This window comes from Acomys russatus, chromosome 11 (genome assembly GCF_903995435.1).
Source record: "Acomys russatus chromosome 11, mAcoRus1.1, whole genome shotgun sequence".
Taxonomy (NCBI): Eukaryota; Metazoa; Chordata; class Mammalia; order Rodentia; family Muridae; genus Acomys; species Acomys russatus.
The window spans coordinates 61007962-61035644 of NC_067147.1; the positions used below are offsets into that span (position 1 = coordinate 61007962).

Sequence of the window (27683 nt, forward strand, 5' to 3'; positions counted from 1 at the left end):
CAGGGATCTGAGGAGCAGATTGTTGGGTTCGCTTAGGGTTGAAAGACCGGCGGAGTCCTGTGGTGAGTCCTGGCAGGCCCCAGGGGCCCCACGCCCTTGTAAGGTGGGTCACGGAGGGGTGGGTCGCGAATGCGGAGATAAAAGTAGGGCCAGAGAAACTGGGTCAGGCTGCACTTCACTCGAGGGGCCTGGAGGACTCTCGGCGTCTCCGGAGACAAGGGCACAACACGCACTTCAAAGTGAAGAGTTGTAAGGCGCCAATCGGGAGCGGGGGTGCGGGGGGGGGGGGACAGGCAGGGCAGGGGAGAGGGGCGCTCCGTCTGCCGTTGGCCTGGCACAAGCCTGGAGTCCGGCTAGACGCCTAACCTCTACCCTCGCACCTTCTCTTGGTACCAGGAATTCGGGCTCTGCTGCGAAGCCAGACAGCCTGGGTTGGAAAGTGAGGGCGCATCCAGGAGGGGAAGTGGGGCCCCTAGGGTGGCTGGATGCGGCTGAGCCTTGGAAAGCCTTCTTTAAATGCCCGGGCCTATCTCCTCTACTGTCGCGTTTCCCCACCCGGCTGAATGGATCGCTCCGCCTATTTCCTCCCCGGCTCTTTGGGTGCAATGGAACGTTCCATTGCCTCCCCGGTCCCCGGTCCGCGTTGCAGGGGACGCTGGCTGGGTTACCAGGGAAAGCCCCGGACGTGACGGCTTTGCCCAACCCCGAGCAGCCTTTCCCCCATCCCGTCCGTCATCCCCCTGCGCGCTCTCCTGGTCCCCTTTTCCCTCCCACCCGGTGGATTCCAGACTGGGTACAAGTAAACAGCTGGAGGGGCGAAGCCTCCAGACCCAGGCCAGGTGGGAGTTTCCACTGTCCGTGGGGCCAGGGCTGTCGCTCTGGGGCCTTTGCAGAACCCGGAGTTGTGCATGGCCGAGGTAATGCTTAAGGAAGATCCTGGGCCTAGGGACCAAGTCCCCTGACCGCCAAAGTGGGGCGGGACTCAGGGTGAGCATTGGCGCGTGGAGGTGGTAAAGGGGTGTGTTTGCGCCGAGCCAACTGGAGTAAGTAAAAGTCGGCTGTCTCAAAGGATCAGGTGTAGGGGCAGAGGCCGGGGCGTTGCTTGCTGTGCGTCTGTTGGGGAGCAGAGGGGGTCCGTCTCCCTCACCGCCCCTCGTTCCTTCTCAGGTGGGAGCATGCCGGGGCGATGGAGGCAGAGGCTTCCCTGCGCGTGGACGTTGCTCCTCCTGCCGTTCCTGTGGCCGCTGATGCCCGCAGCCCCCGCGCCCCACCGCGTGTCCTACAAGCCAGTGATCGTGGTGCACGGCCTGTTTGACAGTTCGTACAGCTTCCGCCACCTGCTGGGCTACATCAATGAGGTCTGTCAGGGCACGCCGGGTGGCGGCTGGGGGAGGAGGTGAGGGCAGCTGAGAGACAACCCCACTAGGCCATTTCTTCAGGGTACTGCTGCTGGCATGGGGGAGAGTTGCGGGACCGGGGCTCCTGGTTCCAGCAAGCACAGTGCTTGCACGTGGCCTCCCATAGTCCAACCCCAGTGGCTGCATTCCCCCTTTCCCACAGACACACCCCGGGACTGTGGTGACAGTGCTTGATCTCTTCGATGGCAGAGAGAGCTTGCGGCCCCTGTGGGAACAGGTGCAAGGGTTCCGAGAGGCAGTGGTCCCCATCATGGAAAAGGCCCCGGATGGGGTGCACCTCATCTGCTACTCCCAGGGTAGGCAACACAAACTCCTAACTTCCAGACTCTGTGCGACCTTTGCCCTTTACCTGAGGTGTGATTTCCAGCGTTTGCGTTGCTCTGCTCAGAGCCCTGGCAAAGGAGCCATGTTTTTTGTTTGTTTGTCTTTATTCCCTCAGCACGTGGCTTCCTCCTGTGTGTCCTGAATGGGAGGGAGGCTTCCTTCTGTCCTCATTGTCCATGGTTCTTGGATTTAAGGGTTTGGAGAGCCGCTAAATGTTTATCAGTTGGCCAGAGCTGTAGAGGCTTTTAGCATGCGACCTGTTGGCACTAAATGTATCCGCTGTCTTGGATCCCAGCCCCCTCCCCTTTTTTTAAAGTAAAAAATATTTTTAAAAATTTAATTTTATGTACATTGTATGTATGTCTGCATTTATATCTGTGTGAGGGTGTCAGATCTTGGAGTTACAGACAGTTGTGAGCTGCCATGTGGGTGCTGGGCGTTGAACCGGGGTCCTCTGAAAAAGCAGTCAACGCTCTTAACCGCTGGGCCATCTCTGCAGCCCGGGACCCCAGGCCCACGTTCAGTATTCCGAGAGACAGGAGCCAGGGGTTGCTCTGGTGTCTGTAGGTAAGAGCCAACGTTGGCGCTCTGCCTCCAGGGGGCCTGGTGTGCCGCGCTTTGCTGTCTGTCATGGATGAGCACAACGTGGATTCCTTCATCTCTCTCTCGTCTCCGCAGATGGGGCAGTATGGAGGTGAGTGGGCACTGTGGGTTCCACAGAAGGCGACGTGTCTGGGGGCACAGAGGTTTGAGGCCACTTGGCACTGCCGTTCTCTTCACAGACACGGACTATTTGAAGTGGCTGTTCCCGACCTCCATGCGTTCTAACCTCTATCGGGTCTGCTACAGTCCTTGGGGCCAGGAGTTTTCCATCTGCAACTACTGGCATGGTGAGTGGGAGATGCTGCTCCCGGGCCTCCGTGGGCGGGGCGCTGTGGGTGGGCGGGGCCTCCATGAGTGGGTGGGGCCTGCTGCTCCCACCTCTACCATAACCAAAGCCACAGCTTCCGTTTATCAGACCCAAAGGTTCCGAATGTGGTATGCAAGCCACCCAGCTGCCTCCAAGAGTGTAATCTGCTGCAAAAAATTTCTTTAAAGAAAATAATGGATTAGCCAGGCACGGTGGTGGTGGTGGTGGTGCACGCCTTTAATCCCAGCATTTAGGAGGCAGAGGCCGGTGGATCTCTGAGTTCAAGGCCAGCCTGGTTTACAAGGTGAGTTCCAGGACAGCCAAGGCTACACAGAGAAACCCTGTCTCGGGGGAAAAAAAACAGAGCCGGGCGTAGTGGTGCACACCTTTAATCCCAGCACTCGGGAGGAAGAGGCAGGCGGATCTGGATGGCAGTGAGCTCGAGGCCAGCCTGGAAAAAACCAAGCCAAATAAACAAAGATTATCGTTTCTGTGTGTGTGTGTGTGTGTGTGTGTGTGTGTGTGTGTGTGTGATGTCACATAGATGGAGGTCGGAGAACAACTTTCAGGAGTGCATTTTTACTCCCCACTACTGTGGGTCCCAGTTCGGCGGCTGCAGTGTGGACCATAGGGCCTTGTGAGTGAGTGGCTGTCCTGGCACAGCTTTATTTACAGAAACAAGTTACCGCCTGGATTTGGTCCAGTAGGGGCTAACCTCTAGCATAGTGAAGTGTGACTGAATGCTGGGTCCAGGTGAGGGGTTGCAGTCTGACTTTGTTGGGTAGCCTTGGGTACCTCCATCGACAGAGTAATATAGAATGTTCCCAGGGAAGTGCTTGTAATCATCAGATCAACGATAGTAACGTGGTCTAACCACCAGCTCAGTCAGGGAACCAGATGAGAGGCCTTCCAGGCCTCCCACGGTGGTACATGCATTTAATCCTCCTGCCCACCCCCCTACCCCCACTTTGGAGGCAGAGGCCTGAGGATCTCTGTGTTCCGAAGCCAACTTGACCTATGTAGAGTTCAGGGCAGCTAGCATCCTATCTCAAAAATCAGACAAAACAGAACAACCCCCTCAGAAGTACCTTCCAATATGTTGACAGTTATTTTCTGTTGTGTGGCTAGGTGTCTGTCCTCACTACTAGATTTATTTATGTATTTTATGTATATGGGTGTCTTGTCTGCATGTACATCTGCAGGCCAGTAGAGGGCACTAGATCTCACTATAGACGGCTGTGAGCCACCATGTGGTTGTTGGGAACTGAATTCAGGACCTCTGGAAGAGCAGCCAGTGCTTTTAACCGCTGAGCCATCTCTCCAGCCCCCTTAACTTTAATTTTTTGATTTTATGTGTATGAGTGTCTTATCTGTGTATATGTGCACCACATAACGTGCCTGTTGCCTGTGGAGGCTATGAGGCGGCTTTGGATCCCATGGGACAGGAGTCACAGACAGTTGTGAGCCACCTGTGGGTGCTGGGAATTGAACCAGAGTCCTGGAAGAAGAGCAGTCGGTGCTCTTAACTACTGAGCCAGGCCCCTTGAACTCTGTGTAGCCACGGGTGACTTTGAACCTCTGATCCTCGCGACTTAACATCCTGACTGCTAGGATTACAGGTGTGTGCCACCCATGCCCAGGTCATGTGGTGCCTGGGGTCCCCAGGGCCTCAGGCACACTAGGCAGGGACTTGGCCAGCTGCGCCACACCCCAGCTCCCGGCTGCCTCCTGACTGTTGTTTGCACTCAGATCCTCACCACGATGACTTGTACCTCAATGCCAGCAGCTTTCTGGCCCTCATCAACCGGGAGCGAGACCATCCCAACGCCACCGGTAAGACCCCAGCCCCACCCGTGTGCACGCAGGCCTGCTTTATCTACACCTGGCCTGGCCTCTGTGGCTGACTGCCTCCCTTCCTGTCTCTGCAGCATGGCGGAAGAACTTCCTTCGCGTGGGCCGCCTGGTGCTGATTGGGGGCCCTGATGACGGAGTTATCACCCCCTGGCAATCTAGGTAACAAGGGATTCGTTATAAAGGCTGAAGTTGGGCTCTGCAACCTGCACAGATCGTGATCTCCCAAACCTGTGCCCCCTACAGTAGACATTTGTTTTAGAGACAGGGTTCCCTTGTGTAGCCCAGGATTGATGGGTGAGCCTCTTGCCTTTGCCTCCCAAGGGTCAGGCGTTATCACCGCATCCACGTCTCCCTCTTATTTCTTTTTGGCAAGGCTGGGGACGGGACCCAGGGACCGGCACGTGCTAGGCAAGTGTCTAGTCTGAGGCAAGAAGATCACTTGAACCCAGGACCTCAGGATGAGTGTGGGCAAGAAAATGGGATTGTTTTCACCAAAACACACCAAAAAAACCCGATATATGTTTAATCCCAGCACCCAGGAGGCAGAGGCGGGTGGATCTCTGCTTCAGGCCATCCAGAACACCGCCACCACCAAACAAGCAAGCAAGCAGACAAAAAAGCTGGCATTACAGAGTCTGCTAATCTTGGCAGCTGGAGATGTGGCTCAGCTGGTAGAGGGCTTGCCTAGGACACATGCTCCTCCCTCCCACCCCGAGCTCGATCACCAGGGCTGCATCCTAGGACTCTGGAAGCAGAGAGGAGGATCACAAGTTCAAGGTCATCCTTGGACTACATAGTCAACACAAGGCCAGCCTGAGCTACGTGGAACCCAATTTCAAAAACCACACACAAACATCCATACAGAAATAATTAGGAAGCAATTGCAGGATTTTAGGAGTTTGCAGAGATGGTTTATCAAGGGCCTGTGTGTGCTATGTCCAGATTTTCCTTGGGGCTGTATCTTGGGTATCTGAGCACAGCATCAAAGTCAGACTGCTGGGTGAGGTGGCACAGGCCTTTAATCCCAGCACTCGGGGAGGCGGAGGCAGGAGGATCTCTGAGTTGGAGGCCAGCCTGGTCTACAAAGTGAGTCTAGGACAGCCAGGGATACACAGATAAACCCTGTCTCGAAAAACTAAAACAAAACAAAACAACCAAAAATGAAACCAGAAACGATCTCAAGAAGGCTAAAGTCTGAACACTGGCATCACTACAGTGTGAATGTGAGGCCCCCGCCATTTTCTCACATTACCTGCCCTTTCTCCGCAGACCCTAAGAGCATCTACCTCTGTCTCATATTTCAGGAAAGCTGGTGGCTCCATGGCACTGCACACCTGCCTCTGTGGCATGCCACCATGAACTGATCTGGGAATGTCACCTGAAATTTCCTTAACAAATATTTATTGAACACTGTGTGTGCCCAGGTGCAGTTCTGGGCCCTGGGGAGGCATCAGCAAAGAAAGTCCCCGATGTCCTGTACTTTCTGCTCTGGTTGGGGAGAAGGCACTAAATTAGAAATGCTTACCTATCTCAGCTGCAGTGAGAGAGGCAGCCAAGGCCAGCTGTAGCCTGTGGGTAGCCTGAGGCAGCCTGCTGTGAGGGAAGTGCCCATGAAGGAGCTTCCAGCTGAGCGAGCCTGAGGAAGTAAGGGAAGGCCACGCCACCAGAGCCCATCAGAGCCTCCGGAGTGGGGGGGTGCAGGGGTGCAGTACAGTGTGGGGAGAGCAAGAGATGAATGAGGTGGGGGGCGTGGTTAACTTGAACCCTTGTTGCCATTGTCAGGCCCTTGAGCTATTTTTTTTTTTTTAAGATTTATTTATTTATTATTATGTATACAGTGCTCTGCCTGCATGTATGCCGCCCGCCACAGCAGATCATCAGATCACATTACAGATGGTTGTGAGCCACCATGTGGTTGCTGGGAATTGAACTCAGGACCTCTGGAAGAGCAGGCAGTGCCCTTAACCTCTGAGCCATCTCTCCAGCCCGAGCTATTTTTTTATTATAGTAAGACGTAGCTAAACATACTGTGCCAACTGTAATCCCAGTACCTTGGAGGCAGAGCCAGCCTGGGCTACCAAATGGACTCTACTCAAGGACAACATGGTGTGTGAAGGTGTAGCTCAGGCTAGCACCCTGTTTGTTTGTTTTTCTCTCATTAGTCTGGGCTGTCCTGGAATCACTCTGTAGAAGAGGCTGGCTTTGAACTCACAGAGATCCTCCTGCCTCTGCCTCCTGAATGCTGGGATTAAAGGCCTGTGCCACCATGCCTGGCTCGGAGGTTTGATTCTTGGCACCAAGAGGAAAGAACGGTAGCAGATAGGTGGGAGTTATGATGTCTTTAGGGTTTGGTTTGAAACAGCACCAATGTATTCCAGGCTGGCCCCATAACTTGTTGCATAGCCAAGGATGTAGACTTTGGTTCCCATGTCGTGCATGCTAGGCGGCCATTCTACCAACCCAACTGCAAATCCAACTTTAGAGTTAGGTTGTTTTTTTTTTTTTTAAGTTTTTCGAGACAGGGCTTCTCTGTGTAGCATTGGCTGTCCTGGACTCACTTCGCAGACCAGGCTGGCCTTGAACTCACAGCGATCTACCTGCCTGTGCCTTCCAGAGTGCTAGGATTACAGATGTGTGGCCCAGCTCATTTCTTCATTTCTTCTCTCTCTCTCTCTCTCTCTCTCTCTCTCTGTTTTTTGTTTTTCGAGACAGGGTTTCTCTGTGTAGCCCTGGCTGCCTGCCTGTCTCCCAGAGTGCTGGGATTACAGACAGCACCACCTCACCCCACTTTCCGCTCCGCCCCAAACAGGTTTCTCTGTGTAGCCTTGGCTGTCCTGGACTCACTTTGTAGACCAGGCTGGCCTCGAACTCACAGCAATCCACCTGCCTCTGCCTCCTGAGTGCTGGGATTAAAGGCGTGCACCCGGAAACTCTTTTATTATTGTTTTAGATGTTATGTGTATGAGTGATTTGCCTGCATGTACACGTGTGTACCACACATGCACGCCTGATTTCAGCGGAGGCCATAAGATGGCATGGATGAGCTAGAACCCAAGTTACATCTGGTTCGGAAACACTGTGGTGCTGCTGGGAATCGAACCTGAGTCCTCTGGAAAGGCAGCCAGTGCTCTTAACCTCTGAACCAGCTCTCCGGTCCTTCAATTCTTTAAGTCAGGAACTGTTCTTAGTTTTTTGTTGTTTGAGCAGGGTCTCTGGTAGGCCTGCCTGGCCTGGAACTCGCTATGTAGCTGAGGCTGACCTCAAACGCCATGCTTCTGCCTTCATCTCCCAAGTGTCGCCGTGCCCAGCTCCTCGCTCCACGCTGTCCCCTGGTGCGCTGGGAGTCTCTGTGGGGCACTGTTGTACACTAATTGTCCTGGCTCTCCTGATATCCTCCCTGCAAATCTCTTTGTAGCTTCTTTGGTTTCTACGATGCCAACGAAACTGTCTTGGAGATGGAGCAGCAGCCGGTAAGCTCTCGCTCCGCCCCTGACTGCAGAGCTGACTGCCTGCGTGCCTGGGGGAGGAGGCGGGGTCTGGACACTGGCAGTACCTCACCCTGTCTTTTTCTTCCCGGTCTCCACGCCCCTCCACCCAACCTTGAAGGTGTACCTTCGAGATTCCTTCGGGTTGAAGACTCTCTTGGCCCGGGGGGCCATCGAGAGGTGTCAGATGGCTGGGATCTCTCACACTACCTGGCACTCCAACCGCACGCTCTACGATACTTGCATCGAGCCGTGGCTCTCTTGAAGATGTCCTCCGGAGGGGTCTCCAGGAGTTCCCCTGCCCAGAGACCGCGTGGTGGCCTTGGGAAGCAGGCGCCAGGCTCTGGCACGCCTAACCCTGCGACCACCTCATCGGTCCCACACTGCCCCACCCCCACCGGGGCTCCCAGAGCCCTTCCCACTGCTCCTCTATGAATGATAAGTCCTGGTCCCCTACCTCATGTCCTCACTTGGGGATGCCGCCAAGCTCTCTCCTGCGGCTGAGGTCGGGAGGCAAGCACCAGGCCGTTAAGTGGCTTCACCGCTGCTGCTGTTGCTCCTCCGGGTCTGGCTGTACCGGAGGAGAACCCAGCCCCTGCCCACCACAGGGGCCTCCTTCCAGGCCACTCAGGACATTTTTAGCTTCTGTTATCCCTACGTCCCTTTTTCTCAACTTCCCCGACGCCAGCCTCCTCACGTAGAGGGACGCCCGGAAGAGGGGTTCTGAGGCTCCCCTATGGGGACAGTTCCACTTTTGAAGTGTCAGTGTTGGGGGATAGCTGTGGCCTGCAAGGCCTATCTCAGGTTTGGGGATTCCCCCAGTCCCTATGATCAGTATTGGGGTACCCCCTGGGAGCCTGGGTTCTTTGAGGTCCCAGCCCCTCTTTTAACTACCCATGAGTGGGTGTTCCCTGTATTTATAGAAATAAAGTTTCATTTCCTCATCGTGGCATGGCTTTTTCCAAGGTGAAGGGCTCCCTTAGGAGGGTGGGCATAGAAAGCCTGGGCCTGGGTGCCCGGATGCTTAGTCTGGGGTGTGGACCCCGCTGGTGTTTCCGTGCTCTCAATGCCCATTTTGTGTGGGTTCCTGACTCTGTGGGTTCTTTCCTGCTAAAGACAATTCTCTTCCTGTCCCAGCCTTGGGTGAGGGGGTTGAGCCCCAGGCTCCTGCAGTTTGGGCCTCAGCCTCATGGGTGGAATTGGCCCGCCACCCCCAGGCTAGACAAGGGGGTGGAGGGTCACGGTGGACTCCCATCATGCCCCTTGACCTTTGTAGGCCTGCGCTGGGTGAGGGGCTGTACAGAGTCTCCCTTTGCCTGGGAGGAGGAATTTGGACAAAGACAATAGGGCCTTGTCTGTCCCGCCTTGGGGGTGGTGCCCCCAGACCTCAACAAATGCCAGAGATGGAGGCAGTTTCCCCCTCGGCGCCTTGGGCTGTCCCTGCCCTTGTGTGACAGCCGCTTTCCTGCTTGGCTGTGACCTGCCCTTGAATTGTCTCCCACCCTCTCCCTCCCTGTCCTCACATTATCCCAGTGTGTCAGGTTGAAAGGGGGAGGGGTACTGGTTGCTATTAGCCCCAGCCAACTTCATATTTGGGGGCCTCCAACGGTTGTGTAGGTCTTGCTGAGCAGTACTTTAAGGGAAGGTGACGAAGGCAGGACCTCCCCGGCCCGCCTGAGTCTGAGGAGCTTGTGGGAGGCTGACAGGAGTGGGAGGCTACTGCCTGGCCCAACCCCGTTGCCTCTTCCCAGCCAGAGGCCCACCCACCAGTCTAAGCTGCTGCTGCCACGGCTGCCTGGGCTCCTGCTGCTGCAGCCTAAGTCTCTCTGGACAGGGGAAAACAGGTGGGATGAGAGGGAGAAGGGATCTGTGCGGAGAGGAGGCTGGTGGTGGGAGGGACTATTGGCCTCAGGGTGGGAGTGAGCTGGGGAGGGCTTCTGAGGGATGGTCTGTGTGGCGTGGGGGATTCATGATGGGGTGGGAGAGCACCAGGGCAAAATGTGCTTACTATGCTTGGGTTTGTGTGTAAGGTAGCTGCAGTTTTGTTTTTGAGTTGTTTTCAACAGGGTTTCTCTGTGTAGCCTTGGCTGGCCTGGACTCACTTTGCAGACCAGGCTGGCCTTGAACTCACAGCGATCCACCTGCCTCTGCCTCCTGAGCACTGGGATTAAAGGTGTGTGCCACCACGCCCAGCTGGTGTCTGCAGCTTTGAAGGTGACATTTTAAGGGAGCATAGGGTTGTGTGGGAAGGCCGGCCACAAGCACCGGATAAGTTGGGGTAGGGGTGATCCTGGTTGAGGGCGAACAGACCATGGTTTGCTAATGGTCAGACATGCCCTGTTAGCCATACAGGCCGCTGTAGACCACGTGATGGCTCATTCAGAACAGTGACTGCCCGACCTCAGTAGGCTGCTTCAGGAGGGCCTCAGCTAAGCTGCTGCCCGCAGCCCAGTCTCGGAGCACCATGGGGCCCAGGGCTGAGCTGTGCCTTTCCCTGGGTGCACTTTCATTCTTCCTGCTGCTGACGTCAGGCCAGGGGGCCAAAGGAGGATCTTTCAAAGAAAGGTGACAGCAAATGGGGTGGGAGGGCAGGGTGAGGTCTCCGCTGGGGTTGGGTTTGGCAAGAGGCAAACACAAAAGTGTAAAGTGAGGGCAGGACGCTGTGGGCGCCAGGTCTCAGTGGTGTGAGGGAGGTGGGACTCAAGGCTGCTGAGGGCCTGCCACACTCAGTGTCTCCCACCCCCTTCCCCGGCACGGCTACAGTTTGGGAGTGTGCTCCAAGCAGACACTGCTGGTTCCGCTCCGTTACAACGAGTCCTACAGTCAACCGGTGTACAAGCCTTACCTGACCCTGTGTGCTGGGCGGCGTGTGTGCAGCACGTACAGGTGAGAGAGGAGGCCTCAGGAGGCCGAAGGCCCCAGGTCTCTCAGGCGCACCCCAAGAATCAAGCCCAGGGTAGGCACGCAGAGTCCTGAGCCTGGCTCCATGTTCTAGGACCACTTACCGTGTGGCCTGGCGGGAGGTGAGGCGGGAGGTACAGCAGACACATGTGGTATGCTGCCAAGGCTGGAAGAAGCCACACCCAGGAGCTCTCACCTGCGAAGGTGAGGCTGGGTCTTGAGGCTTTCGTGAGAGCCACGCTGGGGAGCTGGCACTGTGTTCCAGTCTTAACTCTTTTTTTCTCAAATGCACCCCAGCCATCTGCTCCAAGCCTTGTCTTAATGGAGGTGTCTGCACTGGACCAGACCGGTGCGAGTGTGCCCCAGGCTGGGGAGGGAAGCACTGCCACGTGGGTAAGCAAGTCAGCGCCCCCACGCGCAGTGGGGCCTCCCAGCCTGGCCGGCACCCCACCCCCTTCAGCACCCTCTCTCTCTGGCAGATGTGGATGAATGCAGGGCCAGCCTTACTGTCTGCTCTCATGACTGTCTCAACACCCTGGGCAGCTTCGCTTGCAGCTGCCCACACCCCCTGGTGCTGGGTCCTGACGGACGCGCCTGCGCAGAGGGGCCTCTGGAGTCCTCCACACGTGCCAGCATCCTCAGCGTGGCGGGTGAGTGTGGGATGCCCGCAGGGTGGGGCTGGGGCCCCGCAGCAGGCCAGGCCGAGGCCGCACTCACATTCTCCTTTGTCCCAGTTCGGGAAGTAGAAGGCGAGGAGCGAGCCTTGAGGTGGGAGGTGGCAGAGCTCCGCGGGCGCCTGGAACGACTGGAGCAGGTGAGCCGCCGGCAGAGGCGCTGGGGTTGCCAGAGCTCCCAGGACCTTGCCAGCATCCTGAGGTGCCACTTTCCTTTGTAGTGGGCCACGCAGGCCGGAGCCTGGGTCCGAGCAGTGTTGCCCATGTCACCTGAAGAGCTGCGGCCCGAACAGGTGGCTGAGCTGTGGGGCCGGGGTGACAGGATCGAGTCCCTCAGTGACCAGGTGCTGCTACTCGAGGAAAGGCTGGGTGCCTGTGAGTCCGCTGCTCCTCCTCCGTGACTGAAGACCCAGCCTCAAGTCGGCATTTCACGCCTGAAACCTTGCCGGGACTGGTCCCAGGGCCACTTGTGTCTTGTTGGGTGGCTGGCAGCCCCTCCCTCCAGCCCACAGCCACCTTGCCTTTTTGCCTTTGACCAGGTGCCTGTGAGGACAACAGCCTGGGTCCAGGGCTCCGTGCCTAACCAGGTCCTGCGACACCCAGGATCCCTAACTCCTACCTAAATCGCACCTACTAATCTGGGACCAGCAGACCCAGGGATTGACCACGTGGGAGCAACAGGCCACAGAACGCCCCCAGATCTCTCTTTCTTTTTATTCTCAGTTGCTTGCTTGTTATCCAGATAATAAAAACCAACACACAAAACTGGACCCCACTGGTTCCTTCTGCCCCAGCCTACCTCCCGGCTCTGAGGAACGGGTCTAGGGTGGGAGGCAGGGACTGGCCAATGCCCCTGGAGAAAATGAAAACTGTCTCAAGAGGGAGGGGTACCTTAAAAGAAAGAGAAATAAATTAAGCGCCCTCCTCTCCCTCTGGCCAGGGTCAGGTTCCTTCCCCCAAGACCCCGGGGAGCAGAAAGCGCAGCTTCTGATGTTGGCCTCTCGAGAATTTGGTTAGATAGTGCCGGAAGACCTCTTTCCTGGGGACAGGGGACGCAGAAGTGTGCTCAGCCCTGGCACAGCAGGGGTGAGACCTCTGACCAGCGCCATGGAGGGGGACAGTGCTGAGGGAGTCCCCAGGTGAGCCGGTGACGAGTGTTCAGGTTCAGCTTCCAGCCACAGGGTGAGGAGTCCGCACTCACTCGCACATGAGCCCGCTCGCCTGTGGACTTGGGGGTGAGGGGTGGACTGTTTGTTCCACAGAACAGATGAGTCCACTGTCCAGTGTGGGGTGAAGAGCGAGAGAAGGCCGCCAAGAGACCACAGGGGAGGGGTGGATGGAATGTCTCCCACCCTCACAGGATGAGCCGCTTGAGATGAGGGGAGGCAACTGTCCCACAAGACAAGATGGCAGGTGGGGCTCGGAGTGGAGTCTGCGCCCACGCAGGAGAGTCCGTGGGTGGGGCAGGGAGAGGACATGGAGTGATGCTGTAACCACATTCACTTCAGAAGTTGAAGATTCCAGAAGGAGAGGAGGGAGTGGGGACCTGGGGAGAGGGCGTGGCCCTGCTTCACAGGTGACGGGGAGCTCAGAGCCGGGCCTCGCCTGCTCCCCCAGGCTTCTTCAGACAGTCGCCACCACCCAGGCCGTCAGTGGAGATCTCCCGGAAGATGGTGAGCATGGAGTGCCGGACTCTGTCTGCCAGAGCTGGGACGTCATCTGGTGTCAGCCCTTCTGTGGGCACTGGGGGCAGCACCCGCACCTGACATCGTCCTGGTGGGGTGAGGAACAGCATGCTCGCTTTCCAGCTGCTGACAGGCCCCTCTCCACACTCGGTGTTGCACACACCAGCTGCACTTTCTTTTCCTTCCACACTGTAACCATCCCCTTGGAGACTGGCCTGGCTTGTGCAGTGGGCACTTAAGATCCCCTTGCATCAGCAGCATTCCCTGGGCTCCCGTGAGCGGCTGGCTGCACCCCCGCCAGGCCTGCTCAGAGCCCTCAGCGCAGGCGAACTCACCCGAGGTGAAGCGGCGTTCCTTTTTGCAGTAGAAGTCTTGATAGGAGGACATGACTATGGGGACAATGGGGACCTGCGGAGAAGCAGAGCAGTGAGCAGGCATGTCCTGGGCAGGAGGGAAGTGGTCGGGGCGCTAACACGCAGGAGGAGCTGCAGTCATCACCTGGGCTTGTACGGCAAGGTGGAAGGCGCCACGTTTGAAGGGCAGCATGGAGCCATTGTGGTTTCTTGTTCCTTCAGGAAAAACCCAGACTCTCACCTGAGGGAAAGAGGTGGTAACACACGTCAGTTGCTACCACACTATGACAAGGACACAGCACTGACAACTGGTCATTTGCAACCATTTACTCCCTAACCCCAAATCCCCATCCCAGGAAGACTCACATCCTGGGTGAGCAGGGTCTGGGCCACCTCAGACATGACACTGATGGCATCTCCTGTGCGTTTCCGGTTAATGAAGATGACTCCTGCTAGCCAGCAGACCAGCCCGACAGAGCCAGCCCACAGTAGCTCACGCTTGGCAATGGGCACACAGCGGTCTGGCAACACCTCCATCATCCCTTGGCAGGCGTGGGGGCGGGGTATCAATCAGGCAACGTCAAGGAGGGCAGGCACTGAACCCACCCCAGGTCACCACCCACACAAACAGAAGAGGAGTGGGTTGGAGAAAGCCTGAGAAACGATGGCTGACTACAGGTAGGTGCACCTGCTGAGGACAGACCCACCCCAGGCAGGGAGAGGAGGCTGGGGAGGGGTGACAGCCAAGAGGAGGGGCCGGAAGAGAAGGCCATGCTAGGGGACTGGGCCCTGCCAGGAGCCTCACCGAGCAGGTCGATGGAGCTCTGGTGGTTGGACACCACAACGTAGGGCTGCGTGGGAGGGAAGTGCTGAGCGCCCCGCACCTCCACTCGGATCCCATACAGGTATTTGATGTGGAGCAGCAGCAGACGTAAGATCCTGTGGGGTCATGGCAGGGGGGCCCAGTGGGATCCACTGACGCCGCTCACGCACGCACCTCTGCCCACCATTGCTGCTCACGTGCGCACCTCCGCCCGCCACCGCCTGACTTCCTGGCCATCTCTGTAGCCCTCTCCCCCATCCACTGTGGGTTGCCCCGCCCCACCATCCACTGTGGGTCCCACCACCATCCACGGTGGGTCCCCCCCACCATCCACTGTGGGTTCCCTCAAGACCCACTTCTCGCCTTAGCGCCTTACTTCATGTTCTCGACATTGCGACCTCGCACAGCACACAGAGGGATGGCGAGTACAGCCAGGAAGAGGATCCAGCCGTTGTAAAAGGCCATCTTGAAGAAGTACTTGGCACTGGAACTGCAGAGCCACAGGGTGGACAGCAGGAGCAGGAGCAGCAGCAGCAGCACCGTCCAGGGCCCAGGCCACAGCTCCATTCTGCTCACCTGCAAGGGGGAGGAGCCAGGTTAACTGGTCCGGGCAGGCAAAGCTGGGAGATGCTCCCAGGGCGCAGAACGGGGAGGCCAGTCTGAGACAGCTGCCCTCTGCAGCACTGACAGAGGGGGGCTGGAAAGGACTGTGTGTGTGTGCGTGTGTGTATGTGTCAAAGTTTCATTCTAATTGAGGCTGACCTGGCCCTCTGTAGCCCAGGCTGTCTCTAGTTCACACAGCACCCCTGGCTCCTAGGTGCTGATGAAGTGCCGTTACCTGCTCTGGACAGGCAGTCTACACTTGTACCGTCCACTTCCAATGGAGAGGGGCTAGGAATGTTAAATGCACACCAGATTCTTGAGGATTCTGGGTGAAACACAGACACGTAAAATATCCCATTAACACTGCCCCCCAACCCCAGAGCTGGGCCTGTCCATGCTGGGTAAGAGCTCCGCCACTGAACCCCATCATCGTGCACCGAGTCCTTCTGGGTCTATTGGATTCCGTTAAATATGCCAACACAGTAAACTTCACAGCTCCATTTTCATTCTGGTGGACAGCGCTGGTCTGTCTGCTGTGGCCTGTGTGTGGCCCACATGACCGTTCACAAAGTTCTTTTTTGCGTTACTGGCATCACAGGAAATGGCTCACGGAGACGAACGAACTTACCTGAGGCCACGGGGCTCCCCAGCAGCAGCTTCACAGTTAAACCTAAGTGTCCTGAGCTCCCGAACCCTGCTGCACTGTCACTGTACACACACACACACACACACACACAGCAGACATGGAGACAGTGATTGATAAACAATGTGGAACAAATGTCAAGAATGGAGGGGCGTGTCACAGACACGAAATCCCGAGGCACGCAAGGCACACACACTCACACACAAACACAAACTTTCTTTCTTTCTTTTTTTTTTGGTTTTTTGAGACCAGGTTTCTCTGTGTAGCCTTGGCTGTCCTGGACTCGCTTTGTAGACCAGGCTGGCCTCAAACTCAGAGATCCGCCTGCCTCTGCCTCCCGAGTGCTGGGATTAAAGCCGTGCACCACCACCGCGCCCGGCTCAAAATTTCTAATATACCTAGAGACAAGCAAAGGGATGTGTACATGTCTAGGACCCACACCCAAGACAGACAGACACACGCACGCACGCGCGCACACAGGGAGGCAATGTGGGCAGGCAGGTGGTGTGAGAGGCAGTATCAAAGGCAAAGGGCACAGTAAACAGAACTTCCAGCCAGTGAGGACAGCAGGAGGCTCAGGCAGGAGGCATACATGCAGAACCTGCCTTCCAGGCCCTTCTTTCCTCCATTTTGGCCCACGGCTGGAGGCGGGGTCAGGTTGTGTGCCTGTCTCCCAGGCAGGTCAAAGGTGTGCCCTTCCTTCAAGAGGCTCGGGAAGACACCCGCACCCCTCACCCAGCCCTACACCTCAGAACTCAGCAGCAGGCTTGCTAACTGCTCTGCCCAGCATCTATCTATCTTTGTTCCCCGGGCTGTACTCTGCACGCTGTTAGCCTGCCCTCCACCTCACCGAGTGTCTCCCTAAAAGGCCTTGCTTGAAAAGCTGACTTGTGCTTCTTGGACCCCCACCCCACCCCCTCACCATAAGTCCTTCACACTTCCGTGTGCTGACCCCACCATCCCTGTGGCTGACAAGCCCTCCCTCCCTGGCTTTGCACAGCCCAGCGCCGCCTCGCCAGGCTCATGCTTTCGTTACAAATTTCTCAAAGATCCCTGCATGTCCCACACTGGTCGTGACAATCTTCCTGCCCGAACGCTTCCTTCCTCCTGAGCGCTGGGAGCAAAGGTGCACGCCACGACACTCGTACGACCGGTGCTTGTCAGGGGGTAGAAACAGCAACTTCTGGGCCTCATCCACGCATAATGAGCCCTGGCAGCGGGCCAGGCCAAATGTAACGTGCCTTCCAGGTAAGTCTGCCACTCGCCAGGCTTGAGAGCTACCGACAGGGCACCCACTGTTCACTGCGCTTTTCTGCTCTGCCTCTAGACTGCAACTTCAGGATAGGGGTTGCCCAGGCAGAGGCAAGCACAGCGGGTGCTCAGCAGGCCTTGGTGAAGGGATTTTAAGGCTACACACACCCACAACCAAGCAGTTAACACTGGGTGGCTTGGTTGGTTTTGTTTCCTTTCATTTTGCACTGATGGGACTTTCACCTGCTGACAGTGCTCTGCCGCTGCCGAGTTACACCTGCGGCCCAGGGCTGGCAGCCCTGGTCAACTAGGCGGTTACCTTCTTAAGGAACAGTGATTAGGAAAAGTCACCCCTGCCCAAATCCTGACTGCAAAGAGCCTCCAAGCAACCCACTCCAAATACCCACAGCCCCAGGGAAGCCAGAGTCTAAATCCTGAAGGTGCCATCGCACACAGAATACACAATGGGACCAATGTGCCACCGCACCGTGTCATCAAACATGTGGGGCACAGGCAGCGCGCATACACAGTGCCGGGCTCACCGAAGGGCAGAGCTGCATTAAAGCTGTGCCACAGACTATGCGGAGAGAGACGTGTGTGAAGACACAGGTCGGGTAGTGAGCAAAGTAAAGCAACCGAAGAATGGCTGTTTGGACATTGCGTGTGATGACATGTACATGTAAAGAAGAAGAGCAGGAATTCCAGGCTAGCCTTGGCTAAATCACGGTTCGAGGCCAGCGTAGGCTATGTGAAACTGTCGTGGGCGGGGGGAGGAAGTCTTAGCTGGGCATGGTGGCATATGCCACTATTCCCAGCACTCAGGAGGCTGAGTCAGATGAGTCTGAGGCCAGCCAGGACTACGCAGAGACCCTGTCTCAAAGTAAAACAACAAAAAATGCTTCCAGGAATTAAAGAACAAGTAATACTTGTGTAACCTTTGTCTGATGGAGTAATCATCTTCAGAAATAGTTTAAGATTTATAAACACATTAGGATGTCAAATGGGTAACTGAGCAATCAATCATACTGACAATAAACACACGAAATAAATGGCAGTGTAATCAGTACACAGTACATGCTGTGGTGACATCCAGACCTGTGGTGGGAGGGGCACCTCGGACAACAAGCTACTGTGATCCTAACAGGGCTAAGCCACTGGAGCCCGCACAGAAGAATCCTGCACACTCTCAACTACAGATGAACCTGTGAGGCCAAGAAGGCAAGCTAAAGCAAACACGCAAAAACAAAGCGTATAGGCAAAATGGAAACTCCAGACAGGTCTAACATGCCAAGTCCTCACAGATTTGGCACTGGAACATGAGGCACAGGCATAAAATACGAGGGCCGTTCTGATGGGAGTTTAAGCGTCATTCTCTGCAGCCTATGGGGCGCGCTGGGGCAGCCCAGCTGCACACGACCCGTTCACCCTAGCAAAGGCACCCAGAGCCTCCCACGAGGGACTATCCCAGTATGGAAGGCCGCTGAGAACTAAGTGGTTCTGTGCCTAGAGGTTAACCGGTGCCTGACAGACAGACAGCATTCCTAGGAAGCAGTCCTGGCCTTCTCCCCGCCGCCCAAAAGTCATGTGGGGCCAAAAACGCAGCAGAGGGGCTGGGAAACCCGAAGGGAATCCCCTCTCCGAGAGTCGCTCCCTCGTCCACACCCCCTCCCCGCCCCGGGTTGCGAGCTGCCATCAGTCCTCCCCCTCCCACCGGCTTCGCACCGGAGGCAAGCCCTCCACCTCGCAGCCTGTCGCCGGCCCGCGTCGCTCCCTCTCCCCAGCCGGCCCTCCCAGCCACCCCTCTCGCCATCCCGGTGCCCCTCGGCGCCCTCCTTCCGCATCCTTCCACCCCCTTCCCGCCCACACCTCAACGGGGCGGGGGGCCTGGGGGACGGGCCCCCTCCCCAGCCAGGCTGCGGCAGCGGTGGTGGCGGCTGGCTGTATCTCTGCCTCGGTGTCGGTGCCACGGGGGCGACAGGACTTGGGGATGTCCTAGCCCCGGCCGATGGAGGGGTGGTGGGAGAGGGAAGCTGTGCCCATGTCGGTAGGCACGGTGGGGGGGCCGTACCCCCAGCGCCCTCCCTCCCTCCCAGCCGGCTCTCTGAGGGCCGGGGCCACCGCCGCCGCTATCTCCCCCACCCCTCCCAGCGCCCGCCGGCTTCCGGGGCCGACCAGGAAGTGGGGAGCGATGATGGGCAGCGGGCCTCGCCAATGGCCTCCTCCCGACGCCCGCCAGGCCTCCGCTGGCCCCGCCCCGGGAGAGCTCGCCCGGGTTCGCGGCCCCGCTGCCCGGCCAGCCGCGCTCTGCACTTGTGACCCTGGTCCCCGCGCCGTTCCCCGGCAGCGTCTAGCTCCGCCCCGACGCCGGCGCCTTTCCCCGGACGCCGTGGCTCCCGGACACCCCCTTCCTCCTGCCCCCCATCCTGCCGCAAACGTCTATAAGTACCTTCTGAACTCAAGGCTTGAGTTCACTCTTCCATCTTTCCCTGAATAGCTCTCCGGCTCTCCGCCCGTTTGCTCTTTGTCCCGGGCCCCATCTCCTCCGCACACCTTTGGTCCTCTCCCTCTCGCACGCTAGTTTGCCTTCGTACTTTGCTCCTTCCTTCATCCCTCCTGAGCCACCCCGCCCCCCGACACACACTCTGGCTGCCGGTTTTGGCCGATTGCGCTTGTAATCCCACGTTAGAGCCCGGGGCGGGAGTATCTGAGTTTGAGGCTGCAGCTGAGGCTTTTAAGAATCCGTCTAAGCGCTTCCTTTCGATGGATTTTGGACACTAAGACATCGCTTCCTGCCTGGCGTGGAGGCGCACGCCTTTAACCCTAGCACTCCGGAGGCCGAGGCAGGCGGGTCGCTGTGAGTTCGAGGCCAGCCAGGTCTACAAAAGTGAGCCCAGGACAGCCAGGACTGTTCCACAGGGAAACCTTGTCTCTAAAAGAACTAAAAGCAAACACAAAACCAGACACTGCTTCCTAGGAGTGATAGGACTCAGGTGGGATGGGGCCACGTCTCTTCCGTCGCTCCTACCTCCACATTCGCCATGTCAGTATCTAACACCTCGCTTCCCCGACCTCCCTCCATCGAGTCCCAGCTTCTTCTCCTCTGAGTCACATAGGCCCTTTTATCGGGGTGCTCCCGTCTCCCGCCCCTTGGGCACCTTTGGCCTGGATGGCTTTTGCATGGCTTCTAGGTGAGGAGCCCTCGTGGGAGGACTGTTACCTAACCCTGCGCCTTGGGCTACAGTGAGGGCCACTGACGTCGGATGCACCCAGGCTCCCAGGGGACCAGCCAGGAAGGCGACCCGAAGCCGGGCCGGGCAGATTACAAGGAAGGGGCGCGTCCGCCCATCCCGCGGGTCACCCGAGGGGCGGGCGGGCCGCGGCCCCGGGGGTCACACGACAGCGGGGGCGGCCCTGCCTGAGAATCACCTAGAGAGGCGGAGTCGGGCTAACACCGCAGACCGAGGGCAGCACCCCCCGCACGTCGGGCTAACCCCAGCTCTGCTCCCCGCTGCTCGGACAGGGAGGGGCCGACCCAGCTTCTTCCCTCCACGTCACCCAAGGAGGCCGGAGCCATCTTGAACCCTGCGACCCCGGGCTTTCCGCCCCCTTCTCTCTCTCTTTCTCTCTCCCCCTCTCTCTCTCGCCCCCCGGCCGGGCACCGTCTCTCAGGCCTCGGCCAATCAGCGGCGAAGCAAACCGTCCAATCAAGCCCACAGAGTCCCCGCCGCCGGAAGACCCGGATGGAGCCGAGCTACGGCCTCCGAACCGGAGGCCCGGCCAATAGCCGAGGGGTTGCCATGGCGACGAGATTAAAGAGCCGAAGGGGGTGGAGCCGGCTCGGCCCCGCCCACCCACTCCCCCACACCGCTTATTGCGCATGCTCGTCCGTGCTGTTCCAGCCAATCACTTGATTCGGAACCAGACGCTCCAAAGTCCTATAGGGACCCGGACATTCTTCGAAAGAGGAAGGGAAGGAGAGGGAGAGAGCGGCTCGCGGTGGGCGAGTCCTGAAGGCTTGAGCCAATCCCTGCTGCGCTTTGGTTATGACTGGCAGCAGCGCGGACGAATCAAAGCCTCCCCAGCTGAGCGACAACACAGGCCTAACTCATTCTTACCAATCCCTTGGCACCGCATAGTGACTGACGCCTGAGCGGCCAATCAGCATCGAGCAAGGGTAGGACCCACACGCCTTTTCCCCGCCCCCGCTGTTTAGGCCGAGCCTGCCTTTTGAATCCTGTACGATTGGCAGGCACCTCGACCAATAGGGATGAGAAGACCTTGACGTGTGCCCAATGGTCGTGGGCAGAAGGCGGTCCTGCTCTGTTGGGGCGTGAGCGACTGACTTGTGTGTGTGTGTGTGTGTGTGTTTGTGTGTGTGTATGTGTGTGAGTGTATATGTGTGTGTGTCCCGGGATACCGAGGGGTACGTGGGGGCGAAGCAGAACCGGCCATGGCAGCAGCGGAGGAAGAGGACGGGGGCCCCGAAGGGCCAAACCGCGAGCGGGGCGGGGCGGGCGCGACCTTCGAATGTAATATATGTCTGGAGACGGCTCGCGAAGCGGTGGTCAGCGTGTGCGGCCACCTGTATTGGTGAGACTCCGAGTCGGCGGCGTGGGGGGAGGCGGCGGGGCCCGTCTCTGTGCGGGGGAGGCCGAGAGCGAGGACCACGCAGTTGTTCAGAGGACCCGAGGGCGTGTGTGGTGTGTGTGTGTCCCCCAAGTGGGGACCTGTGCCTTTGCTGGTGTGTGTACATGGGGTGGCGGTGGAGAAGGAGCAGGTCTGCGCAGGGGAGGTGTCTGGGAAGGAGGGTGCTAGGAGCTGGTGCGGGGTGGTGTGTTATGGGCTGGGGAGTGGGAGACTCTGCATAAGCCTGCGGGTGAGGCCTGAGCCTCGTTACCCCGTGGCTGTTGAGGGGAAAAAAAAAAACACACAAAAACACATGAGAGAGACCTTCAGTTTAGGGGAGGTGCCTCTCAGCGAAGGAGGGAACGGTCGGTCTTGGACTGTGGCCCACATTGAGATGAGGAGTGGCGGGGGGGGGGGGGGGGGTGTCAAACCTGGGGATAAGGGCGTTGTGGAAGGAAAAGATAGAGAGGTTAAGGGCTGTGGATGTAGTAGTTTTTATTGAGCTTGATGCCAGGGCGGAAGGAGCAGTTGGGGTTTGTGCTAATGGTGGGAGGCTAGGAGGGACAGGAGCAAGAATGGAGTTGCTGCCCAGAGGAAACCTGTGGAATTGGGAAGTCAAGTTAAGAGGCAGAAAGATGAGGGTGGTTGAGGGAGGTGTGTGTGTGTGTGTGTGTGTGTGTGTGTGTGTGTGTGTGTGTGTACGTACGTACACTGGTGTGCGTGCAGAGCGAGAGAGAGAGAGAGAGAGAGAGAGAGAGAGAGAGAAGGAGAGATAGATGAGACACTAGAAGCAAGAAGGTCAAATGTGTTGAGCACCTTTGAACTTTAGGTATTGAAACAAGTTTGCTAGAAGTTGTAGAAAACCTGGAAAGGAATCCAGGGGAGTAGCAGGCAGAACCTGGCAGGACTGGTTCTCTGCTCTCTGGGGTTTGTGCCTCTTTTCTGCAGTTTGACCTGTTTTTCTGTGTTTCATTCCCCATCCAGTTGGCCCTGTCTTCATCAGGTGCGTAGTCATGAGGTAAGCAGCAAGGGTGGAGCTCAAGAGACCCTCTGTGTACTTGAAAACACTTCATACTTTCTTTCCAGTGGCTGGAGACACGGCCAGACCGGCAAGAGTGCCCGGTGTGTAAAGCTGGCATCAGCCGGGAGAAAGTTGTCCCTCTTTATGGGCGAGGGAGCCAGAAGCCCCAGGACCCCAGATTGAAAACTCCACCGCGCCCTCGGGGTCAGCGACCAGCTCCAGAGAGCAGAGGGGTGAGTCTCCTTGTCCAGCTGTGCCACTCTGGTGCCAAAGCCAATGGGTTTCCCTGACCTTCCCTGCCTCCCTAGGGATTCCAGGCATTCGGCGGTGACACCGGAGGCTTTCACTTCTCCTTTGGTGTTGGTGCTTTCCCCTTCGGCTTTTTCACCACCGTGTTCAATGCCCACGAGCCTTTCCGAAGGGGAGCAGGTAAGCGGCGCTTTCCCTTGGTCCCTGCCACGGCCCCTCCGGGCCTACAAGCATGCTTTTAAAGCTTTCTTTCTCCCTACAGGTGTGGAGATGGGGCAGGGCCACCCGGCCTCCAGCTGGCAGGATTCCCTCTTCCTGTTTCTCGCCATCTTCTTCTTTTTCTGGCTGCTCAGTATTTGAGCTGTGTCTCCTCCCTGCCCACCTCTCAGTAGAGGAGAGTCAGTATTGGGGGTCCTTGCTGGCCCTTCCTCGCTCACCACCCCCTCACTCCCATGACCCATCTCTGTTTGCTCCGGAGGCTGTGGGGAGGAGTGGCCAGTCTGCTTAAGATGGGAGTGCCTGCTGCTCTGTCCTGCCAGCCCAGGAGCAGGGTCACTCCCCGTCCCCCCCACTGCCCCTGCCCCCTGCCCTGGAGGACAGACAAGTTCCAGCTCTCCTCTCTCCTCCCTCCAATCCTCTGCTCTCTCCCCGATTTCTTGATTTGATGTTTAGAGGTGGGCTCTCTCCAACTCCTCCACCTGCTGATTTAATTTAATTTTTCTCTCCCCACTGTCCTGAGTTCTGACTCAAGTGTCCCCTCTCTCCATCCCTCAATACCCTCCTTTACTACAAACTCAAATAATTAAACAAAAAGACAAAACAAAACAAAAAAAACGTGAAGTGCATCGCTGGAAGTCTCTCCAGGCTTCCCTCTAGGGCACTGCCTCCCTGCCCAGCTCGGGGCGGGGGGGGGGCAGGGCTCAAGTGAGCCCCTGCCCCTCACGGCGCCAGAAGCACCCTGCTTCTCTCTCACACACAGACAACAAGTGGGCAATGTGTGTCACGTGTTTACTCAGCGTGGCTCATGTGGGCTCCGGCGGTAGCAGAAAGCTGACTGGGGATCGCACATGGGGCAGGGCAGGGACGAGGGTGGCGGAGCTGGTGGCCAGGCTCTCCTAAGCTCCCCCTGCCCCGTTCTCCACTGTCTCAGCTTCCTCTGACTGGTTGAGCTCCGCGTGCTCCTCCTCATCCTCCTGGTTTTCTGGGGCCTTCCTGAGAAGAAAGCATTGCAGCACCCCACAGGCCCACTGACAGCCCTCACCTGGTGCCGGGAAGTCTCTCACTTACCTCTCCTCTCCTCTCAGTTGCCGTTTTCGCCACAGGATGACCCCAAGGAGCAGGGTGGCTATCCCCAGGCCTCCCAGGATCCCCAAGGCCAGGGCTAGGGTCCCCAGCCCAGCCCCACCCTCCGAGCCTGTAGGGACATAGGGAAGGTTGAGGGCACAGCTCCAGCACACACCATTCCGCCCTTGTTGGCTATACCCCAGGCACACGAGGCAACCGTGCGCTTCTCTCTGACTTTAGTGCAGTCCCTCACCTGCAGCTGGCCCCTCCTCGCCTGTTTCTGAAAGACAGTATTCAGAGGGAAGACCTGCGCTCAGGTGGGGCTGTCAGACGGGGTGCCCAGTGGAAAGGCTGGGGCCTCTCTCTTGACAAGATGTGGGGGCAGAAGAGACCTGGGTGTTGGATGCACTCAGGGACGGGTGGCATGGCTGTCGGGGACCATGTCTGAGTAGTGTAGTCCTGTGTCCCTCACCTCAGCCCCAGGGCCCTTGGGATTTGGGGAGGAGTTACCTGTGATGCTGATGCTGACCGGAAGGCTTTCCTGAGGCCCGAGGTTAGGGTGGGTGGCCACGCAGCTGTAGATGCCTTCATCCTCGGTCCCTACCTCGGGGAGGACCAGCACAGGGCTGGGGGCAAGGGGCAAGGGGGTTCCCTGGTGGGAAAGAGGGCAGGAGACTGGTGCGCATGCACACACGCACACACGCACACACACACATCCTGGACTCTTGGCTTCATTTCCACAGACGCACACTCTGTCTTCCAGCCTGGTTCTCAGGCCGCCTTCCCCAAATTAGCCCTATGCCTGTGACAGTTTTCCCACCTCAGGCCTTCCAGGTCACTCACATCCTTTATCCAGTGGATCTGAGGAGGGGGGTGGGCAGAGAATGCACAGGTCAAGGTCACAGTGCCACCAGGAGCGACTGTTCCACCTTCTGGCTCAACCAACAGCTGAACCCCCTCTGGAGGCGCAGGCTCTGGGTGGGGATGGGCATGGGCCCATCAGCACTCCTGGAAGCTGGCCCGATGGCCCCGGGATACCCACACCTCCCAGAGAGCCAGCCTGGCCCCTCCCTCCCTCCTTCCCTTCTCACCCCGGACACGGGGCTGGATGGGGGCTGTGTTCAAGGGTCTGTGCCGGGGAAGGCGCAGACTGAAGCTGCAGGAGAAGGCAGGGGGGGTGTCTGCTCCTTGGGTTGGTGTCACTGTCAGCTCTGACTGCACTGTGAAGAGTCCTGTCTCGGGGTGTCTCCTGGCCTCTTCCTTCACAACTGTTCCTGTAGTGGGTAGGACAATAAAATAAAAATAATGTTTTATTTCATTTTAATTTATGTGCATTGATGTGAGGGTGTCAGATCTTGGAGTTACAGACAGTTGTGAGCTGCCATGTGGGTGCTGGGAATTGAACCTGGGTCCTTTGGAAGAGCAGGCAGTGCTTTTAACCACTGAGCCATCCCTCCAGCCCGGGCATGAGATTCATGAAGAAGAAGGTAGTTGAATGCAGGTGCCCTGGCACCCACCTTTGCCATCGGGAATCAGAGGTTTCCCGTCTAGGAGCCAGCTGAGGGTCCCTGCAGGGTAGCCTCCCTCAGACACACATGTCCCCACCTGGAGGAAGAATGGACCTCACCCTCTGACGCGGGGTGATGTAGGCTCACACTGCACGCAAAGGCCCCGTTCTGTCGTGATTTTCTACTACCTTATTAGGTATACCAGCTGTGAGTTCAGAGGCAGGATCCACAATTTCTGGCTTCCCAGGAATCTCTGGAGGGAGAATTCAGTTAGAAGCCTGTTTTTCAAAGGTTCTCATACTCCAGGCAGTAGAGATTAGGGGTCCAGGCACGCCAGGGCCAAGAGTCAAGGGTGGGAGCAAATGGAGGTTTTTCCTTAAATAGAAGGCGACTTAGCCAAGGTCTGGAGCCCTTACGGTAGACTCGGACACGGTAGTTGGACTTGACCTCCCTCCCGCGCCTGTTGGTTGCCCGACACCGGAAAGTCCCCTCATCAGCCACTCCAAGGGCTGGAAGGAGGAGGGAACCGTTGGGAAGGATTCGAGCGACGCTGTCCCAGGGGCCTCCCTGGGGAGAGAGGACCTTCCAGGCCTCAGTCCGGCCTGTGTTCTGCAAAGAGGAAGAAAGCCTAAGCAAGCCTGGGGAAGTACTGCCCAGGCAGGCGGGGTGCTAGGGCCCCCCAAGTCTGGCTCCTGAGGTTGGGTGGCCGAGCGGGGCATCCTGCTTACCACTCTCCATTCTGGCTGCTGGGTTAGCTTCTTAGATGCCCCCTTACAACTCAGCACCAGTGGCTCTCCAATCCGAGCTGTGATGTTCTGACCAGCCACGGCTCCTGGGTGGCGGCATGGAGGTTAGGGGCAGAGTGGGGCTACTGGTGTAGGACAGGGTGGGTGAGGGACTTTGGTCAGTGGGATCCAGGTTTTAGGGAATTTGGGAACCATACTACTGAGGGGAGGGTCAGTGGGGCTGGGAGTGGCTCACCCCACAGAGCAAGAACCAGCACCCAGACTCCAGCCGCCGTCCTCGCTGGCATCTTGCTTTCTTCCCGGGCTCCTGGGTCTGTCTGCCCCTTTCCCTCCCGCTGTAGCCACTGCCCTAGGTGGGGCTTGTACCCTCTACCCTGCCCCCACCTTGTCCTGTCAGAGAGAATGCCAGGAATTTATGCTTCTGGGACAAGAGTCCTTCAGGTACTAGAAACAGCAATCTCACCCCACCCCGGGCACTGCCGCCTCCTGGCACAGCCTGTCCCTGGAACAGGGTTGTACACTGACACAGGGTCTCATGTCCCCCAGCCTGCCGTGTTCCATCAGTCCTACACAGTGTTCACTAGTGTGCCATCTTGGCTGAGGCAGGTTGCTAGGCAACATGGTTCAGCCTGGTTTGTTGTCATCCTAGGTACATCTTTGTACTGGGGACAGGACTGAAACCTATTGGGGCTTTTTAGAAATTATCTTGGTTTTTTTGTTGTTGTTGTTTTGTTTTTTGAGACAGGGTTTCTCTGTGTAGCCTTGGCTGGCCTGGACTCACTTTGTAGACCAGGCTGGCCTCGAACTCACTTTGTAGACCAGGCTGGCCTCGAACTCACAGTGATCCACCTGCCTCTGCCTCCCGAGTGCTGGGATTAAAGACATGCACCACCACCGTCTGGCTAATTATTTTGCTTTTTGAAAAAAAAAAATCTCAACTAAACCCAAGGGAAAAAGAAATCTCTTTATTTAAAATTGCAGTTTCTTTTTTCTTTTTCTGTGAATCTGTTAAGTTTACAAGTGAGGAGAGAGCAGCCCCTGGCCCTGCCTCCCACGGCCCTCATCCCTCCCTCAATCCTGCCTGGGTCTTTGATGGGAGGGGTTCCCCACAGTGAGTCTTGAGGATTCTGAGGGTGTCAGACAGAAGGCTGACATGAGACAGGTTTTTTGTTTTAACCTTCCCTCATACCTGGTTTTCTGTGACCTCTCTCCTCTCCCTAACCCCTCGATTTTGGCATGAGATTAAAAAATTAACAGAAACACTTATTTCTGGGAAACTAGGGGATATATATGTGTATATATATATATATATATATGCACCCAGC

The 27683-nt window shown here is 57.4% G+C and overlaps 5 protein-coding genes across 7 annotated transcripts; 3 read left to right on the forward strand and 2 right to left on the reverse strand.

The window, feature by feature from the left end:
* The first annotated feature begins 368 nt into the window (after window positions 1–368).
* Ppt2 (palmitoyl-protein thioesterase 2) lies at window positions 369–8477 on the forward strand. The gene is made up of 9 exons (XM_051153575.1): window positions 369–839; window positions 1168–1358; window positions 1561–1714; window positions 2341–2436; window positions 2525–2632; window positions 4402–4485; window positions 4581–4665; window positions 7922–7976; window positions 8113–8477. Exons 2-9 carry the CDS (start codon window positions 1176–1178, stop codon window positions 8254–8256), a joined length of 909 nt encoding a protein of 302 aa, XP_051009532.1. The 5' UTR covers window positions 369–839; window positions 1168–1175; the 3' UTR covers window positions 8257–8477.
* Window positions 8478–10349: 1872 nt separating this feature from the next.
* Window positions 10350–12419, forward strand: Egfl8 (EGF like domain multiple 8). Its single transcript, XM_051153576.1, has 8 exons — window positions 10350–10556; window positions 10755–10877; window positions 10987–11096; window positions 11190–11285; window positions 11372–11542; window positions 11627–11706; window positions 11788–11941; window positions 12106–12419. The coding sequence occupies exons 1-8, from the start codon at window positions 10456–10458 to the stop codon at window positions 12147–12149; spliced, it is 879 nt and encodes a 292-aa protein (XP_051009533.1). The 5' UTR covers window positions 10350–10455; the 3' UTR covers window positions 12150–12419.
* A 731-nt stretch (window positions 12420–13150) lies between these two features.
* Agpat1 (1-acylglycerol-3-phosphate O-acyltransferase 1) lies at window positions 13151–20530 on the reverse strand. 3 transcript variants are annotated; one of them, XM_051153555.1, is made up of 7 exons: window positions 20351–20530; window positions 14804–15003; window positions 14410–14543; window positions 13971–14146; window positions 13750–13845; window positions 13587–13659; window positions 13151–13339 (listed from the first exon to the last, which is right to left on the reverse strand). In XM_051153555.1, exons 2-7 carry the CDS (start codon window positions 14992–14994, stop codon window positions 13155–13157), a joined length of 855 nt encoding a protein of 284 aa, XP_051009512.1. In that variant the 5' UTR covers window positions 14995–15003; window positions 20351–20530; the 3' UTR covers window positions 13151–13154. The 3 variants fall into 3 exon arrangements, with proteins under 3 accessions (XP_051009512.1, XP_051009513.1, XP_051009511.1); XM_051153556.1 differs by lacking the exon at window positions 20351–20530 and adding an exon at window positions 19371–19484; XM_051153554.1 differs by lacking the exon at window positions 20351–20530 and adding an exon at window positions 18791–19036.
* A 713-nt stretch (window positions 20531–21243) lies between these two features.
* On the forward strand, window positions 21244–23654 carry Rnf5 (ring finger protein 5). Its single transcript, XM_051153563.1, has 5 exons — window positions 21244–21514; window positions 22535–22553; window positions 22637–22804; window positions 22880–23000; window positions 23083–23654. The coding sequence occupies exons 1-5, from the start codon at window positions 21375–21377 to the stop codon at window positions 23178–23180; spliced, it is 546 nt and encodes a 181-aa protein (XP_051009520.1). The 5' UTR covers window positions 21244–21374; the 3' UTR covers window positions 23181–23654.
* A 276-nt stretch (window positions 23655–23930) lies between these two features.
* Window positions 23931–26463, reverse strand: Ager (advanced glycosylation end-product specific receptor; the record flags this gene model as incomplete). Its single annotated transcript, XM_051152525.1, has 9 exons — window positions 23931–24032; window positions 24108–24234; window positions 24615–24756; window positions 24948–25078; window positions 25196–25378; window positions 25622–25709; window positions 25801–25865; window positions 26029–26221; window positions 26341–26463. Coding segments are annotated over 9 exons (1149 nt in total), but the record flags the coding sequence as incomplete, so codon positions are not given.
* Window positions 26464–27683: the final 1220 nt, after the last annotated feature.

Bases quoted from the DNA above. Each gene is read 5' to 3' on its own strand.
- Egfl8 (XM_051153576.1), top strand. From the start codon at position 10,456: ATGGGGCCCAGGGCTGAGCTGTGCCTTTCCCTGGGTGCACTTTCATTC. The intron at 11,097-11,189 runs GTGAGGCTGGGT...AATGCACCCCAG, and splicing joins AGGAGCTCTCACCTGCGAAG to CCATCTGCTCCAAGCCTTGT. The intron at 11,942-12,105 runs GTGAGTCCGCTG...GCCTTTGACCAG, and splicing joins CGAGGAAAGGCTGGGTGCCT to GTGCCTGTGAGGACAACAGC.
- Ppt2 (XM_051153575.1), top strand. From the start codon at position 1,176: ATGCCGGGGCGATGGAGGCAGAGGCTTCCCTGCGCGTGGACGTTGCTC. The intron at 2,437-2,524 runs GTGAGTGGGCAC...TTCTCTTCACAG, and splicing joins GCAGATGGGGCAGTATGGAG to ACACGGACTATTTGAAGTGG. The intron at 2,633-4,401 runs GTGAGTGGGAGA...GTTTGCACTCAG, and splicing joins CATCTGCAACTACTGGCATG to ATCCTCACCACGATGACTTG.
- Agpat1 (XM_051153555.1), bottom strand. From the start codon at position 14,994: ATGGAGCTGTGGCCTGGGCCCTGGACGGTGCTGCTGCTGCTGCTCCTG. The intron at 14,544-14,803 runs GTAAGGCGCTAA...ATGACCCCACAG, and splicing joins CGCAATGTCGAGAACATGAA to GATCTTACGTCTGCTGCTGC. The intron at 13,846-13,970 runs GTGAGTCTTCCT...TCTTTCCCTCAG, and splicing joins AGACCCTGCTCACCCAGGAT to GTGAGAGTCTGGGTTTTTCC.
- Rnf5 (XM_051153563.1), top strand. From the start codon at position 21,375: ATGGCAGCAGCGGAGGAAGAGGACGGGGGCCCCGAAGGGCCAAACCGC. The intron at 22,805-22,879 runs GTGAGTCTCCTT...CTGCCTCCCTAG, and splicing joins CAGCTCCAGAGAGCAGAGGG to GGATTCCAGGCATTCGGCGG. The intron at 23,001-23,082 runs GTAAGCGGCGCT...TTCTCCCTACAG, and splicing joins GCCTTTCCGAAGGGGAGCAG to GTGTGGAGATGGGGCAGGGC.